At 39.6% G+C, this 18,848-nt stretch overlaps 1 protein-coding gene across 2 annotated transcripts in view; it reads left to right on the top strand.

Annotated features, from left to right (window-relative positions):
- LOC117507760 (cadherin-18) overlaps positions 1–18,848 on the top strand; it is a 480,214-nt gene that overhangs the window by 330,232 nt on the left and 131,134 nt on the right. For both annotated transcript variants that reach the window (XM_034167572.1, XM_034167578.1), the window contains exon 8: positions 15,068–15,204. In XM_034167572.1, coding sequence (XP_034023463.1) covers positions 15,068–15,204 — 137 coding nt within the window. The remainder of the gene's footprint in view (positions 1–15,067; positions 15,205–18,848) is intronic.

Genomic DNA, 18,848 nt, shown 5'->3' with positions numbered 1-18,848 from the left:
TATCTATGTTTGAAAGATAGACACTGAATGTAAAACACCATTTTTTCCTTCAACACATGAATGCAGCAATTCAGTTCAGAAACATATCTTTAAAATTTTCTGAGAAGGTTTTATTGCACACAAGGCTAAAAAAATGTAGCCGAAAATAGCTTTATTGTTCACAATGATGGACTGCCTGTCACATAAAGATAGGGTAGGACTGAACGAACAATCAGATATTTTTTAATCATAAAAACAGTAACATGATGAATTAATTCTAAAGGTCATAATAAATCATGGTAAAATTAATCAAATTCATTATGTCACAGACATCAACAAATATGATGAAAGCATTGCCTAGTGGTTAAGGTGTTGGGCTTGAGTCCAGAAGATCATGGGTTCAAATCCCCACCTGACTGGAAAATCACTAAGGGCCCTTGGGCAAGGTCTTTAATCCCCTAGTTGCTCCCTATGTGTAGTGAGCGCCTTATATGGCAGCAGCCTGACATCAGGGTGAATGTGAGGCATAATTGTAAAGCGCTTTGAATGTCTGATGCAGATGGAAAAGCGCTATATAAATGTAGTCCATTTACCATTTTATTTATTGCATGACTTACATATTTTTTGAACATGTGAAGGGTTTTCTTACAGTTAGTAGCTTGCAGAATCATCTTTTAATGCATATTCTGCTGCATCAAGTTGTATCGTAAGGACAGTGATTCGGTCCCTTAACAAGCTGGCATGTCTTTTTTGTGTTTTCAGCTTGAAAGGAGATGATCAATTACAGAACCACAAACTGTGCAAAATGCTGTAGATTGAGTGAACGTGGCTTCTCTTACAAGAAACAGAACATATCTGTTACACCGCTTTAGATACAAACACAGAAACAGTAAAAATAAATAAATAAATAAATAAATCTGTAAGCACAGCTGGATTGAAGGCCGTAATATTTCCAACTGGAGACTCTTTGATGTTGTGCACCTTATCTGATTTATCTGGTCAATTATCGTTATTGTTTTTTCCAACAATTTGTCATCTCTGTTATTGCAAAACTGGAGGCTTGTCTGGCTGCAGTTAAAAGGCTGGATGTTATTTTATTGTCTACTCTTGAACAGAGAGAAGATGGAGATGATTGTTATAGGCCCAGCGAGACAGATATCGTTGTGATCAATTACGACTGTCACTGGATGACTGTGTGATTCATCATCATAGTTTCATGATGATTTCTAGTCCATCATTGTCATTTGACCTGTATATTAAAGTGGTAGCAGAGATGACCTATTTATATTTAATTAATTGTCGTGCACTACCGTTGGCATACAGGGTAATCAGCTTTCATGCCAGAAATAATGCTAGAAATGCTTGACACTTTAAATGTTGGAGACTTTATGATAAGAATGCTATATGATATATGTGCACTGTGCATTCAAAGCTGTCACTAAGTATTTTACATCCAGACTTTTGATAATGACCCAATAATAAGAATTTTTTGTCAGTTCACAATGTTCCATTTGTTCATATCAAATTCATAATTTTGTATGATGTCATACAGGTCTGAATATGTGTATCAGTTCTGATTGTTGGAGTCCAAGTTGGTATGGCCTAAATGCATGGATTATTATAATGACTATAATGATAATGACTTGTAGAGCATGGAAGTGTTAATCCATAAGCCCCAAACCAATTTTAACCTATTTGTGACCACTTGGCCGACACAAAAAAGCATGATAACCTTTCACTGAGAAACAAAAACAGGTTGCCCAGTAGGGGTCAATGAAGGACTGCAAAGGGGTAAGTAACCTCGGCTGCTCCCTTGTTTGCACTCAAGGTTGCCACAGCAAATCCGAGGTGGATCTACATGTTGATTTTTTTGGCCCACGTTTTACATCAGATGCCCTTCCTGACGCAGCTCCACATTACATAGAGAAATGTGGTAGAAGTGGGGTTTGAACCGGGAACCTTCTGCACTGAAACCAAATGCACTAAGCACTTGGCCACCACCCCTGCCACAAGGATGACAAAGGGGTCAACATTTAAAAATATTCCAATCATGTTGAAAAGTATACCACATTATTTGTGTGATCATCAAGATTCCATAAGGGTCTAATAATTTGCTTAATGATTAAGGGGTGGTGGCCAAGTGGTTAGTGCACTTGGTTTCAATGCAGAAGTTTCCTTGTTCTAACCCTACCCCTGCCACATTTCGCCATGCAATGTGGAGTTGTGTCAGGAAGGTCATCCAGCATAAAACATGTGCCAATTCAACATACAGATCCACCTTGGATCTGCTATGGTGGCCCCAAGTGAAAACAAGAGAGCAGCCGAAGGGTCTTACTAATTTGCTTAACATTTACAAAATTGTATCAGCATTAACTTTTGATTCACTTACAGATTGAATTTAAACTTTGTCACCACTTTTGCTGTTTTCTTTACCCCAAAACATTCAGTTAGTACTATTAGAATGACTTTGTCTCAAATGAGCGATTTACTTGGGTAGACACAGATGACGAGCATCATTTGCATTTGACTGAACATCTGCTATAATATTTTAGACATGTTGCACGTTTCTCTGGTGACGGTCCAACATCTACGTGGCTCAGTATTGAGGATACTAGCAGCTGGAGAAGGCCACAGGGACACCCACATTTCACCTGGCAACAACACATGGATTGTTACTTTCAAGAGCTGGGAATGGATGGCTTGTCACACTGAGTGGTTGCCATCCAGGACCTGGGGCGATGTAGTGGATGTGGTGACACATGACAGCAGATTTGTCACCTACTCCCAGACTAGACTTGCAGTAACAGCATACATCTTTCATGGTATATTTGTTTGTCTTAAAATTTAAATAGAAATGCTTCTGAAAAGGCAACTGCATGCCAACGACTCCTTTACCCTTAACTGCATTGCTGGAACATATTTCACATAATTCCGAGGCATTTTAGAACATTTATTCTACAAAACTGCAAATAATGGGAAAGATTCTAAACACATTTTCTCAATGTAAACTTTTGCCTAACCAACATACACAATTAAAACTAATATGAAATTACAAATCATATAGCTGCTCTTCAATTGCAGTGTTGGAGGAATAGCCCTGTATAGTATGAAAATAAATGATATGTAGAGAAGATCTTATGAAAGTGGAAAGTTTTTTTTTGGGGGGGGGGGGGGGGGCTTTAAACACACAGGGTCCCGGTGTAAGCAGCATACTGCCCAGCATGAGTCATTGTCAGTTTCCACCTCACGCATTTGTCATTTTTACAGCCAGTGGCCACGTCCTCAGAGTCACAATACCCCTTTCACTTATGTGGAGATGTTGATCGAAAAATTACTTGTAGTCAGGCACAGAGCTGGTGGGTTGATATGACCGGAAAACATTATTAAAAACCCCAGTATGAATTCCCCCATTGTCTGACACTGTACAAGAAGAACAAAACTTATCACACATTATAATAGCCTGCACATATAATCACCAGTCACCTGTGATGTTGTAATATTAATATGAACATTGTAGGCAACGAACAAATGGAGCAGGAAGAAAACAAAACCACTCATGTTGCAAGCTCTCTCTCTCTCTCTCTCTCAGACAGCCACACAAAACTGAATTACCACCAAATGAAATGGGAGTAGACACTTATGTCAAATAAAATCACTTTGCTTTGGCACTTCTTCACCTCAGGGAGCACTGGGGGCCACTCTAATATCCTTGAATTGTTTAATGGTTGTTTTCATTTGAATTTGTCATGTATTTTATGCTTATAATTGTATCAGTCTACATACACCATCATATTAATATTACACCATCACACATGACTGGAAATAATATGTGCCGACAGAGTGTACAAGCATTCTCAAGTGGCTTGTGGCTTAATCGTATGAGCCAGCTGTCCCCCACACTAGAGTGATATATACTGCTAAAAAAAAACAATAAAGGAAGACTTTGAAAACACATCAGATCTCAAAGGGGAGATAGGCTGATAGGGACTGGGTCATGTATTACGAATGAAAGGATGCAACATCATTTGATGGAAAGCAATACTGTCAACCTACAGAAAGACAAAGACACCCCAAAAATCAAAGCAAAAAAAAAAAAAAAAGAGAGATGCAGTAGGCTTGTCCATTTTTTGCCAAAATTTCATTGCAGCAACTCAAAATGGTGTTCAGTAGTTTGTATGGCCCCACGTGCTTGCATGCATGCCTGACAATATCAGGGCATGCGCCAACTGAGATGAAGGTTGATATACACTCAACAAAAATATAAACGCAACACTTTTGGTTTTGCTCCCATTTTGTATAAGATGGACTCAAAGATCTAAAACTTTTTCCACATACACAATATCACCATTTCCCTCAAGTATTGTTCACAAACCAGTCTAAATCTGTGACAGTGAGCACTTCTCCTTTGCTGAGATAATCCATCCCACCTCACAGGTGTGCCATACCAAGATGCTGATTAGACACCATGATTAGTGCACAGGTGTGCCTTAGACTGCCCACAATAAAAGGCCACTCTGAAAGGTGCAGTTTTGTTTTATTGGGGGGGGGGGGATACCAGTCAGTATCCGGTGTGACCACCATTTGCCTCATGCAGTGCAACACATCTCCTTCGCATAGAGTTGATCAGGTTGTCAATTGTGGCCTGTGGAATGTTGGTCCACTCCTCTTCAATGGCTGTGCGAAGTTGCGACGACGAACTGGAGTCAGGTCGAGACCCCGATGAGGACGATGAGCATGCAGATGAGCTTCCCTGAGACGGTTTCTGACAGTTTGTGCAGAAATTCTTTGGTTATGCAAACCGATTGTTCCAGCAGCTGTCCGAGTGGCTGGTCTCAGACGATCTTGGAGATGAACATGCTGGATGTGGAGGTCCTGGGCTGGTGTGGTTACACGTGGTCTGCGGTTGTGAGGCGGGTTGGATGTACTGCCAAATTCTCTGAAACGCCTTTGGAGACGGCTTATGGTAGAGAAATAAACATTCAATACACGAGCAACAGCTCTGGTTGACATTCCTGCTGTCAGCATGCCAATTGCACGCTCCCTCAAATCTTGCGACATCTGTGGCATTGTGCTGTGTGATAAAACTGCACGTTTCAGAGTGGCCTTTTATTGTGGACAGTCTAAGGCACACCTGTGCACTAATCATGGTGTCTAATCAGCATCTTGATATGGCACACCTGTGAGGTGTGATGGATTATCTCAGCAAAGGAGAAGTGCTCACTATCACAGATTTAGACTGGTTTGTGAACAATATTTGAGGGAAATGGTGATATTGTGTATGTGGAAAAAGTTTTATATCTTTGAGTTCATCTCATACAAAATTGGAGCAAAACCAAAAGTGTTGCATTTATATTTTTGTTGAGTGTAGTAGGGGTTCTCCTCCCAGATCTGGACCAGGGCATCACTTAGCTCCTGGACAGTCTGAGGTGCAACCTGGCTGTGTTGGATCGACTGAAACATAATGTCCTAGAGGTGTTCCATTGGATTTAGGTCAGGGGAGCATGGGGGTAGTCAATGGTACCAATTTCTTCATCCTCCAGGAACTGTCTGCATACTCTCACCACATTGTTGTGCAAGAGGAGGAACCCAGGACCCACTGCACCAGTGAACGGTCTGAGAATGGTTTCAAGAATTTCATCCTGATGCCTAATAGCGGTCTGGGTGCCGTTGTCTAGGCTATAGACATCTGTGCATCCTTCTAGGGATATGCCTCCCCAGACCATCACTGACCCATCACCAAATTGGTTATGCTAAATGATGTTGCAGGCAGCATAACATTCTCCATGGTGTGTCCACACCGTTAAACATCTGTCACATGTGCTCAGGTTGAATCTGCTCTTGCCTGTGAAAAACACAGGGCACCAGTGGCAGCCCTCCCAATTCTGGTGTTCTATGGCAAATTCCAATCAATTTCCATGGGCCTGGCCAGTGAGCACAGGGCCCACGACAGGACATTAGGCTTTGTGCTCAATGACTCAACCCCCTTCTTAACTAACAAGATCAGTAATTTTTTTAATTTTTTTTTAATACTTTGAGAATAAAGTTGTAATATTCCAAGAATAAAGTTGTAATTCTATGAGAAAAAACTTGTAATATTATGAGAATGAAGTTGTAATATGGTGAGAATAAACTTGTAATTTTACAAAAATAAAGAATGAAAAAAGGTTTTACAAATGAGGAAATACTTCATCTTTTGGCCCATCTGCACCACATTATCATGAGTATCAGAACAGAAAAGAATATGCAAGAAAATGTGTCTATTCCAGAGAAGGACCCACATGGACTTTGCTTCTTTCATGGAGGAGGACATGGCTGGAACTGGCAGTCTGCAGGGCTATTGCCATTGTATAAATTTAACTTTATTTTTGTAATATTATGACTTTATTGTCATAAAATTATGACTTTATTCAAATAAAATTGACTTTATACTTGTAATATTACACCTTCATTCTCATAATATTACAAGTGTTCTCATAAAATTCCAACTTTATTCTCATAATATTAAGACTTTTTTTTTATCGACGTCTAAACAAACAAACAAAAACAACAAAAAAAAAAACTAACTCAATGTGGCCCTAAAACGCCATTGTAATATACAAACATGGGTATTAAAAAATAATGACAACCTTGCACTAGGCTTTGTGCTACTTTACGCAGGGTGTTTGATTTTACACAGATACACAGCATTGTTCCAGCCGTATCACTAGCTGCAGATAATTTGTCTTACTCTCTGTATCCTACCTTAAAAGCCATAAAATGCTATTTTATTCAGTGACAAAGCACTTACACTCTACACATGAACTGCCTTTCCTGTTATTTGCCCGAGCATTTAATCAATAACGACAACATTTCTACCGAGGCTGCTTGGTGCACTTGAAAATAATTCAATCTTAAAAAAATACTCATTATTTCAAATGAATGCAATCCCAGCATTGATATCCCTATACATTTCAATTCGTCATATCAATTGAACATTGTCGACTTAGGCTATATTGCACAGGAGGCTGTGTTTAATACTTTGAGAATAAAGTTGTAATATTGTGAGAATAAAGTGGTAATTCTATGAGAAAAAAAAAAACTTGTAATATTATGAGAATAAAAGTCCCACACTGACTTTGTTTCTTTCATGGAGGAGGACATGGCTGGAACTGGCAGTCTGCAGGGTTATCGCCAAATTCAACTTTATTCTCGTAATATTATAACTTTATTCTCATAATATTATGAGCTTTGTTCTCATAAAATTATGAATTATTCTAACAAAATTGACTTTATTCTTGTAATTTACAAGTTCATTCTCATAATATTACAAGTGTTTTTTCTCATAAAATTACAACTGTATTCTCGTAATATTACGACTTTTTTATCGACATCTTAAAAAAAAAGAAAAAAAAAAAACTCAATGTGGCCATAAAACACCGTTGTAAAACATGGGTATTAAAAAATAATGACAACTTTGCACTAGGCTTTGTCCTACTTTACGCCAGGTGTATGATTTTGCAGTTGATTTTTACTTTTGTTAGTTTTGATATATTAATTTTAATTTGTTATTTGTCTATATCTTGTCATGATTCTGACAAATACACAACTTTCTGAAATATACAGCATGGAGTACTTCTTGCATTTTTTGAAATTATGTGTCAAAACAAATAAAGATACACAGCATTGTTTCAGCCGTATCACTAGCTGCAGATAATTTGTCTTACTCTCTGTATTCTACCTTAAAAGCCATACAATGCTATTTTATTCAGTGACAAAGCACTTACGCTCTACACCTGAACTGCCTTTCCTGTTATTTGCCTGAGCATTTAATCAATAACGCCAGCATTTCTACCGAGGGTGCTGAAAATAATTCAAGCTTAAAAAAAATACTCATTATTTCAAATAAATGCAATCCCAGCATTAATGTCCCTATACATTTCAATTTATCATATCAATTGAACATTGTCAACTTAGGCTATATTGCACAGGACGCTGAATGTTGGATTAAAGGAGCAAATAGGTCTTTAAAAGATAAATACAGAACAGACATTCAGTGCTCAATTTATGCTTCTGCAATGAGCAGCTGAGCTCATTCCTATTTTGTATTCCGCACCGTCACTTTGCTTCTAGTTTGATAACAGCATTGCTAGAAAGCCATTACGGCAGTGTAAACACTGCCTGCAGAATATTGCCTTTTGTCATTATTAAATATTGAAAATAATTGCTCTCGACTTAAATAGAAATAAAAAAAAAGATGTATTTCCAGAACACATAGTCAAGGCCTAGTCTCATTTTAAATGCAGTAAGGTTTATTATTTTCATGTACTTTATATCTGATCTCAGAATGTGAAAATCAAGGGTGCATAATAATGCCCACTTTTTTTTTTGCTGGAACACCTTCTGTGGGTTTTGGTTTGCTGAATACCTCATTGTTGTCATTTTGCATTGTTCAAACATATCATGAATATGAGTAAATAGTCTTTCCTGGATTTCAGTGGAATGGTTGAATTAAAGGTAGGGACATTTAACTAAAACCTACATCAAAAATATGACAACACATGAGACTTGTTGAGATGTTGCTTTTATTTGCTATGCCTTTAGTTATGTTAGTAAATTTGTTGCTAGAAAATGCAGTCAGATTCATACGTATTTGAGAGCGAATGTTTGTAATTTTGCATCTGTGCTAGGCATGTGAATCTCATCACTGACTATTCGATGCGCATCTCGATACAGTAAAAACTCCCTCTGAGGAAGAAACCTCAAGCAGACCAGACTCAAAGGGGTGACCCTCTGCTTGGGCCATGCTACAGACACAAATTACAAAACAATTCACAAAACAAACTCGCAGGAAATGTTGCCGGTGCACAGAACAGATACCACACCCATCTCTGGATGGAGCGGCACATCAAACAGAGAGAAAAAGAAAAAGCAGACTCAAGCAACAAGAAAAACAGAAGAAATACTAAGATGATCGCAGGCCACTAGCCCTAAGCTTCACTAAAAGACCCAGAATTTAGATAAAGTTGAGGCCACAGCCTGCTGCATTTCCTTATAAAATTAATTAAAAGAGTAAAAAGCATAGTAACATACTATGCAAGTATGCTAGCCATACGAAAGGGAAAATTATTGCATCTTAAGTCTGGACTTGAAAGTCTTCACAGAATCTGTTTTATTGACGCAGGGAGATCATTCCACAGAACGGGGGCATGATAAGAGAAAGCTCTGTGACCCGCAGACTTTTTATTCACCTTAGGGACACAAAGTAGTCCTGCACCTTGAGAACGCAAAGCCCGGGCCGGTACGTAGGGTTTATTTAGGTCAGCTAGGTAGGGAGGTGCCAGTCCGTGAACAATTTTATAGGCTAGTAGCAGAACCTTAAAATCTGATCTCACTGGAACAGGAAGCCAGTGAAGGGATGCCAAAATGGGTGTAATGTGGTAGAACTTTCTGCATCATGTCAAAACTCTGGCAGCAGCATTTTGAACCAATACATGGTTCGATACATGATGATACTAATGATATGATGTGATACACTTCACCCCTGTTCCCAATTCGATGTGATTTGTATGATATGTATTTGATTGTGATTCAATTCCTCACAGTGCGCTATATGAGATTCAACATGATGCAAAGAAATTATACCAAAAATTTAAATAGAAAATAAGAAGCTGCAATTCAGTATGGTGCCATCCTATTCTTCTTTTTCTGATTCTACTAGATGCAGAGGATTTGTTTTACTCCTTATAAGCAGCACATTTACCAGATTCAACATTATGGAACAGGAATCGGTTCCCTCATATGTGGAACCTGCTTCATCACATGGTCAGAACTTAAACAGTAAACAGTAAGACAACATCACTCTCAATGAGTGACTTAAAGTGAGTCACTCATTGACAGAGTACGTGGCAAATGTAATTTGAAATTACTTTCTCAAAAGAGCTTTGCTGGAGGTTTACAATCTGAGGTATTGACTTGGTTGTGGCCATGTCACTGCCAGTTTACCTCCGCGTCAGGTCCGTCGCTGGTGTGAAAATCTATGGCTGTCGACGTGTTTTACCTTAGAGATACATTGTGTATGTGGGAGTGGTATTTGCTCTTGAATTCCAGATTTAAGTCATTATTTGTTTGAATTTCATTGTATTTCTGTTGTTGGGACCTTAGTGAGGCCTTCAACTATTCAGAGAGTTTGGATAATATCACCCGGGAGTGAAATAAAACCAAAGCAGCAGCACTGGTATCAAATCCGTACCTACACAAAGCTGGACGATGGAAAAATTATCCCACACAATGGCCAGATGTTCAATATCCTGATATTTATTCCAACTTCATAGACACACCAGGTATTTTTGTATTTTATATAATTTATGTCGCTTAAGCATTGTGAATTGCTGGTCTGCTCCCCGAGTGGCCAGCTGCTGATTATTTCCCCCAAAGTCACGCATGATCGATATGACGCATAATCCTCTTGGTGGGTCGTGATGGATTTTCATTTGCTTTCTGGCTTTGTTAATACAACTGCCTCACAGTGGGTTGTAACAGGCATTAAAAAGCAACAACAACAACAAAAACAAAGCAGTGGTGAAAATGAAAAACTCGTATCAACTTCATTGTCCGCTACTGATTGTTTACACACCAGCTGGCGTTGCTAAGCACAATGCTAATGCCACATTCACACCGGGCGCGACGCGAGCGACAGCAGCGACAGGTTGCCATGTAATCCCTATGGAAGGACGCGTTTTGGCGCCAAGTCACGCAGCGCGACACGATGGATGCAAATGAAGCGATGCGAGTGAAGCAATTTTGAGTGATTGGCGCGATATTGCGTTGCATCACAAAGCTGAAAAATCTGAACTTTTTTGTTGGAGTGAAATGGAGATGTCTGGAGTTTGACTGAAGATGTGAACATATCCTGTCTCTTGTAGCAGCCTGTGAGCAGGACTTATGTCTCTTTTGTCCTTTATTTCATAATTATGACAGAGTTTTTGGAGCGACCAGCAGCACCACAGCAGGGGGAGCAGAGGTTTTTTTTTTGTTTGTTTGTTTTTACATGTGTGCGTGAGGGAATCGTCCATGGAGATTATTTTACTTATTAACTACACAATGTATTTTTTTTTTATTGTTTTACTTAACTACACAGATGTATAATAAAACAAATGGTGACTGGTTTCTAAATACAATCATGACAGAGTTTTTTGGGGAAGAGCGAGCAGCAGCCCCACAGCAGGGGGAGCGGAGTTTCTTTCTCTTAGTTTTTATGTGCGCGTGCGAGCGAATCGTCCATGAAGATTATTTCACTTATTAACTACACAATGTATTTTTTTTTTATTGTTTACATGTGCGCGCATGAATGGGACAGGAGGTCCTCAAACTGGGTCCTGCAGAGGCGGAAGGACCGCTGAAAGCGGCCGTCATCCAGATGCAGCTCCTGCAGCAAATAATGATACTCCCCAAATTGGGAGCTTTCCACAACAACTCGCTCTGTGTGATCAAGGTCCGTCATGTTGACTAACAGCCAGAGCCGTCGAGCGGAATGGAAGCTCCTTCTATTTGATGATGCACTGGGGCAAATTTTTGCAGTGAAAGCAGAGCGACACACCGGGCGATGGTGGCGCGTCCGTCGCCATGCGACCGAAGCGAATTTGTGGCATCTGGTCGTGCCCGGTGTGAACGTGGCATAAGAGCTCACAGACAGAGTGCCTGGATGTGCAACTGAGTCACTATCCGAGTGTAGCAGCAGCGGCTCGATGATTTTGCAACACGACATTCATTACAAATGACCTGTGTCTTGTGAAGTTTCCCATCTTTTTTAAAACAGCCAAAATATCTCCAAACGCCTGAATTAAGTGTTTTTGCCACATCAAAAATCTCCAATCGCTCGCAGACCATTCATTTTGTTGTGGTAGAAATGTGCTGTCTGGCTTCTGCCCATGTTCAAAACAAAACACAAGGCACGGATGGTGCATTCAGTGTGACAAAAATCGATGCAAGCAGGCAGCAAGCGATGCGATCATAATTTCACCCGTCAGTTAAATTGATGCACACTGAATGAATCGATACACTGTATTGATTAATCTCCATATGCCTAATCTGTATACCATTGCAACAGAGTTGAAATAAAACAATAAAGATCCCCTTGATTATTATAGGGCCGATGTAGGGCCTGAGTTATGTTGGTGGCTGTGATTATCATTGAATTCTATTGCATAAAGCACAAGTGTCTACAACTAGCCCATGGGTGGTACACCAGTGTGACTCCAGTCACCACCCCAGCCAAGACTGGTACCTATTTACTGCTGGGTTTACTGGATCAATGCAGTTGTCATGTCTTGTACAACGACAATAACGTATCACGAAAGGGAATTGTACACAGGTCTATCTGCAAATCGGCAAATTTTTCTGTCTTAATTAAAGGGGTTTAACAAAAGTAATTTGACAAACTGCTATTCCAGCAAGCTTAGTTCTTCAAACTCAAGGAAAAAGTACCATCCTTTGGTGGATGAACCAAGAATTAATTCCAAAGGGTTTCGTACTCACATCTACATAATGGGGGTTCACTTGTGTCAGTGTCGATAGTTGTCATCCTCTGGCATTTTCACAGGGGATTCTGGCATTCATCAAGAATATGTTCTGGTTCTTTCTCTGTCCAGTGCATGCATGAACTACATCTTGGAGTCCAGCAACTTGAGTGTCTTTGTCAGTGAGGAGGATTTCACTGTCCTGGAACTAAGTTCCAGGCTTTCAGTTAAATACTGCACTGTGCCATCAGAAATGTATATGTTGTTGGTGAAAGTGTTGAACTTGAGTGATTCACTCAGCTGCAATGACCTTTGTGTCTCGGGGACCTTGGCTTTTGACATCGTGAAACTTAAGAAGAGCTAATGAAATCATACGGTTTGATGGACAGAAGTGTATTATGATGCTGATACCATTGCAGAACAAAAGACCAAGAGTTTAGTGTCTGGTGCCTCTGGTCTTGCTATATGGTGCATGGCAACCTCAGGTTGGATGTGTTTCACACTACATCTCTCCAGAGAATATTTGTATTTGATTGGTTTGACTTTGTGTCAAATGACTACTTTTAGTGTGAGAGGACATTAGCAGGGGTGGTGGCCAAGTAGTTAATGCACTTGGTGTCAGTTCAGAAGGTTCTGGGTTCAAATCCCACCCCTGCCACATTTCTCCATGTAATATGGAGTTGTGTCAGGAAGGGCATCCGGCGTAAAACTTGTACCAATTCAACATGCAGATCCAACTTGGATTTGCTGTGGCGACCCCGAGTGCAAACAAGGGAGCAGCCGAAGGGACTTACTTTAGTGTGAGAGGACATTAGATGTAACACTAAAATGATGTGATAGATTACCACAATGCTGAGAAAAGGTAGCAACTGTAAAAAGCTAAGGGGACCCCAACTTTCACCAGGCAGTGATAGATTGATGGCTACTTTCAAGAGGTTGGTGCCTGCGTGGTGCCAATCATTATACACAGTGGTTTTATACTGTGGTAGATACAGCTAATGGCAGCACCAGCATATGCTCCCTGAACTGTGTCCAAATGGTGGCTGAAGAAAAATGCAACAAAATCTGGACTAGTTGCTGTTGCCTCTTCTAGCTTTGAGATTTGATTTGCTTTGGTGCACTTCTTCACATCTGTAAAATACAACATACAGTTGTGCTCAAAGGTTTACATACCTTGACAGAATTTTAGTTTTTTTGGCCATTTTTCAGAGAATATGAATGATAACACAAAAACTTGTTTTCACTCATGGTTAGTAGTTTGGTAAAGCCATTTATTTTCAAATACAAAACAGTATAGCACTTTACTTTACTCCATAGTGGAGTAGAGAGGTAAAGCGTATTCTTTCTCCAATACAGATCAAATCTAGGCTTGCATCTCAGATGTACCATCTGGCAATTTGTAGGTAAACTTTCAGGTCTTTTTAAGAAAATCTTCCTCTGCACTTCATCGTGAACCTGTATAACTGGTGATAGAAAATCCAAAGCTTGCACTCTGCACAACTTCTCCAATCACAGTCACATAAGCATTAGGTTTCATCACTCTTCTCCTTCTTGCACAGTCACTCAGTTTTTGAGAACTGTCTACTCCATGCAGATTTAGCATAAAGTGCCATATTGTTTGCATTTCTTTGTAACTGATGTAAATAAAGTCCGAAACATATTCAGTGGCAGCTTTACCATCAGAGAGCCTCGTCCACAACCACCACAAAAGACTCCAAGCTGTCACTGATGTTAAATGGGGCAATACACAGTATTAAGAACAGGGGTGTGTAAACTTTTGATCAGGTTGATTTGGGTAGTTTTTGTTGTCATTTTGATTTAAAAAGATTAAACAGTTAGTTGACAATAAATGGCCAACCACTACCCACTAGTGCAAAATGTTTTTTTGTGTTATCATTCATATTCTCTGAAAAATGGCCAAAAACAACAAAAACAAAAATTCAGCCAGGGTATGTAAAGTTTTGAGCACAACTATAACTGCTCTTTCAATTTGACTGGCCTCTCACAGTCTCTATTATCTGCACTTTCAGTTCAACTCAGTTCAGTTTTGTTGAACTCATCTTTGACTAGCCTCTTATAGTCTCAATTGTGTGTGCTTTAATGACACTCTCATTCAGCTTGAGGCGCCACATCAATGTGAAGGACGTTTTGACAAAACCCAAGACTGTTGTTCAATATAGAATAAATGGACTGCATTTATATAGCACTTTTCTATCTGATGCAGACCCTCAGAGCATCCAACAATGATGCCTCCCATTGTCCCTTTAGCTCACACTCTGATGCCATGCAAGGTAGTGAACTGTACACCAGGAGGAACTCGGAGATTAAAGACTTATTTCAAGGACAACTGAGTGGTTTTCCTCACTGTTTTTTTTTTGTTTTTTTTTTAACCTATGACCCTATGAACAGAACAGCCTCTCTATCTGTCTGATCACCACTTCCCCATACAGCTATAGCTGCAAATAAAATATATGAGATTTTGGTTAAAGTATGTTCCAGATCCCCAAAACAGTCAGCTTGGTTTGTATCTACTGCTGTGATGGATGAAAAGTCAAACATGAATATCATGTGATTCCTGTTTTCTTTTTGAAAAGGTATTTCTTGGACAACAAAGAGGACAGAGTCCGGTATTTTCGAATCGAAGAGGGAAGCGGCGTTATCAGGACGACCCAGCCGTTGGATAGAGAAGACATGCCTTGGCACAACATCACTGTGATGGCCTCGGAGGTTGGTAAGTACCCAGGCTGTGTTTCAAAAAGCAAACATGTTTAAAATGGGTTATGAAATGCACCAGCTGTGCGTTTTCACTTTGTGTGTCTGGTCTTTTCTCTGAGTGAGCACACTTACATGTGTGCATGTTTTATGGAGGTTTTCTGCAGTTGTGAATTTCTTGCACTTATATTAAACTTCTTCTCCCTATTAATGAGCTGTCTTTGTAAAAATCATGCGGGGGCATCTCACAAACGGCCCCATAAATGAACTCCCCAAACCCAAAAACATACAAAGTGATACCTCATTTGCTGAGATATGTCAAATATTGCTCATTTCATGAGCATTTTTCAGTTTCCCTACTTCTCCAGAATTTGATCCTGGGAGGGCAACATATGAATTGCAAAAAGTTTGAATCACTAAAATATAAGGAAATGTTCCGCCAGACGGACAATGGATCTTTGATATCTGGATGATGCCCCATAGCCAGTTTTTCAAACCATGTGATTCTAGCTGGGCAGTGTTGCCTTAAAGCTGAGCATTTTTACAGTATATTTTAATGTAAAAGGATTTCAGGCTGTTTTGACATCAAATATTGAATTGACCAAAACTCAGTTAAAATTTTGCATGATGGAAAAACAAACTTTACCATGCCTAATTGATCTATTTGAAGGGTAATTGGTGAAAATTTTATCAAAATCCGAGTCGGGTCATGTGGACACCTACATAGGCAACCATCTACTTTTTACATAGACAGCTCATTAAATACAAACATGTTTTTATTATTATCATCATTCTAACCCATAACATGCACTCATTTCATTTCTATGATCAATATAATCAATGCCTTTTTATGTTTGCAGTGACTACTGTGGAAGCAAACCCAGAAAACTATGTTCCCCATGATGCACATACTGAACTTTCTTCCCACATACAAAGCAACTTTGTTATAATTCATGGAGTTTTGGCACCTTCAGAAAAAGTACACAAGATTAACAATAAACTATTGTTATACATAAATTATTGTTATGCAGGTGCCTAAGGCTGTTAAGCAAGCCTTCTTTACAAGGGAGCCTATTTTAACCCAAAGCTGAAAGGGAGCATGATTGAAATCATGGGTCAGGTCTGAGCCATAATCATACGTTATACAGAAATTAAATACTTTAAAGGAGTTTTGCCACATTATTCAGTATGCCCAGAAGCTGTGTTTTTCTTTCCCTTTTTTCCCCCTCCCCTTCACTTTTTCATTCCTTTGAGATAACAAGCCACCCTGTGGGTATCATATAGTCAGAGTGCACTCCAGGTTCAAATTCATAGAGTGTAAAATTGGAGTTAAAAATCAATATCAACAAAAGAAAGGTTCCATAAAACGCAACGGCTGCATGAAGCTGCAGTCACTTTTCTGTTAGCTACTGCATAAAATCTGCAGCACATCAAAGGCACTGTACATTTAATCAAACTTCAATGTCTTATTCAAAGGAAATTCAACAGGGACACTCAGTGCTGCACCAAGTAATAGTCTGTTCCATAAACTATCTACCAGTAATGTGATCATTCCAGTGTATTTTGTTCATGTATATATAACTTGAAATAAAATCCCATGTTTGCCTAAATACTTGTAATATTTTTTGCTGAATGACCAGTGGGAAAGGTTACAGCCCCCAAGTGACCCTTAACTGGAAAAAGCAGGTTTAGATAAAGGGTAAATAAACTGATGCATTGTTGAACTTGAGAATGGCTGAACATGATGAAGCCAACTCAGTTTCCTAAAACGGTATTTCATTTGGTACAGGGTAGTAAATGATGCTGCATATGTGTATGAATAATAAGCTTTAAATTTGACTATATCAATTTGGTAGAAATTGCTCAAAATGACTGATCAATCATAAAGGGTCCTTTTTAATTTATGTCTGATTTATTGTATATCCTAAATACTTGTGTTGATTGTACGGTGGAACAGTGGTTGACACTTCTGCCTCAAAGCACGAAGGTTTCAAGTCAGTTTATTTATTTCGTGCCAAATCACAACGAAGGCACTCCAAGGAGCTTCACATGGGTAAGGTCTAACCTTACCAACCCCTCTGAGAAAGCCCGTAGGTAACAGTGGAAAGGAAAAACTCCCGCTGGTGATATTGAGGAAGAAACGTCAAGCGGACCAGACTCAGAGAGGTGGCCCACTGCTTAGGTCATTCTAAAAGTTACAGATCAAATAAAGAACAAGCAAAGAATTATCCAATACATATGCAAAACAAAAACCACTTCAGATCAGATTAAAAAAGTCCTATTTTATATGTTGCAAATCATCAACCATTTGGAGACATGAGTAAGTATGCAGCTGTCCAAGGGTCCAACACGGTGCATCACACTCTAGGCCAGGGGTGGCCAAGTTCGGTCCTCGAGAGCCACCTTCCTGACACTCTTAGTTGTCTCCCTGCTCCAACACACCTGAATCCAATGAAAGGCTCATTAAAAGTCTGCTAACGAGTCTTTCATTGGATTCAGGTGTGTTGGAGCAGGGAGACAACTAAGAGTGTCAGGAAGGTGGCTCTCGAGGACCGAACTTGGCCACCCCTGCTCTAGGCCCTAAACGTGGCAACAGCACCTCAGTCTAGCCTTTTGAATCATTAACAGACCCAGAATTTCAATATAATGAGGCTGTTGTTAATGACACAACAGGAGAGTGGAAAAATGGTTTGATACAACACAAGTACACTAATCACAGAAAAGGGACAACAGGTATGCCTTTAGTCTGGACTTGAAACACTCAAGAGTGTCAGGTCTTTTTTTTTTTTTTTTTCGGAGCAAGCAGAAGAGCAGCCCGATATGAAAAAGCTCTGTTGCCTGCTGACTTCTTTTTAACCTTAGGGACAGATAGTAATCCGGCATCCTGAGGACGCAGACCACATGTCTGTAGCTAAGGTTTAATTATGTCAGGAAGATAGGGAGGCAGTAGGACTTGGTTCCACCAATGCACAGTTCCATCAAACCCAGGCAGTGTGTCTTGACCTGGACTTGATTTGGAGGGATAGGACCTTGTCTGGTGCTCCAAGTGGTTGGATTGTGTCCAAGTATTATTAGGATGGGTGAAATCTGAAAAACAGTTCCTGTTTCAAGTCCAATATAGTTCGTTAGTAGTTGTTATGATTTGGAAGCATAAATTTACTTTTTTTTTTCAAGTTTTAAAATGCTAAAGCACCGCCAAGGGGCACTTGAGCTAATCTCTGGGGGAGGTGATGGTCTAGTGGTTAAGGCGTTAAGGTGTAACCAGAAGATCCTCGGTTCAGAATTCCCAGCCTGACTGGAAAATCACTAAGGGCCCTTGGGCAAGGTCTTTAATCAACTATTATATATATCTAGTGTGTAGTGAGTGCCTTGTATGGCAGCACCCTCACATTGGGGTGAATGTGAGGCATTATTTGCAAAGCACTTTGAGAGTCTGATGCAGATGAAAAAGTGCAATATAAATGCAGTCCATTTACTGTTTACCTTTTAATCTAGCTTTGGGGAGGGCCTCACCATCAAGCACTTAAAGGACCACAAAGCCTATGCAAAGATTTTATTTGCTGATTTTAGCTCAGCATTTCATAGACTCCAGCTCCATCGGCTAATTTCAAAGCTGAAGTAGATGAATGTCAGTCTTTTTTGTAATTAAATGGTATTGTTCCT

Source organism: Thalassophryne amazonica, chromosome 1, assembly GCF_902500255.1.
Source record: "Thalassophryne amazonica chromosome 1, fThaAma1.1, whole genome shotgun sequence".
Taxonomy (NCBI): Eukaryota; Metazoa; Chordata; class Actinopteri; order Batrachoidiformes; family Batrachoididae; genus Thalassophryne; species Thalassophryne amazonica.
The sequence above is the reverse complement of the archived record's forward strand: the minus strand, read 5'-3'. Positions and strand labels throughout refer to the sequence as shown.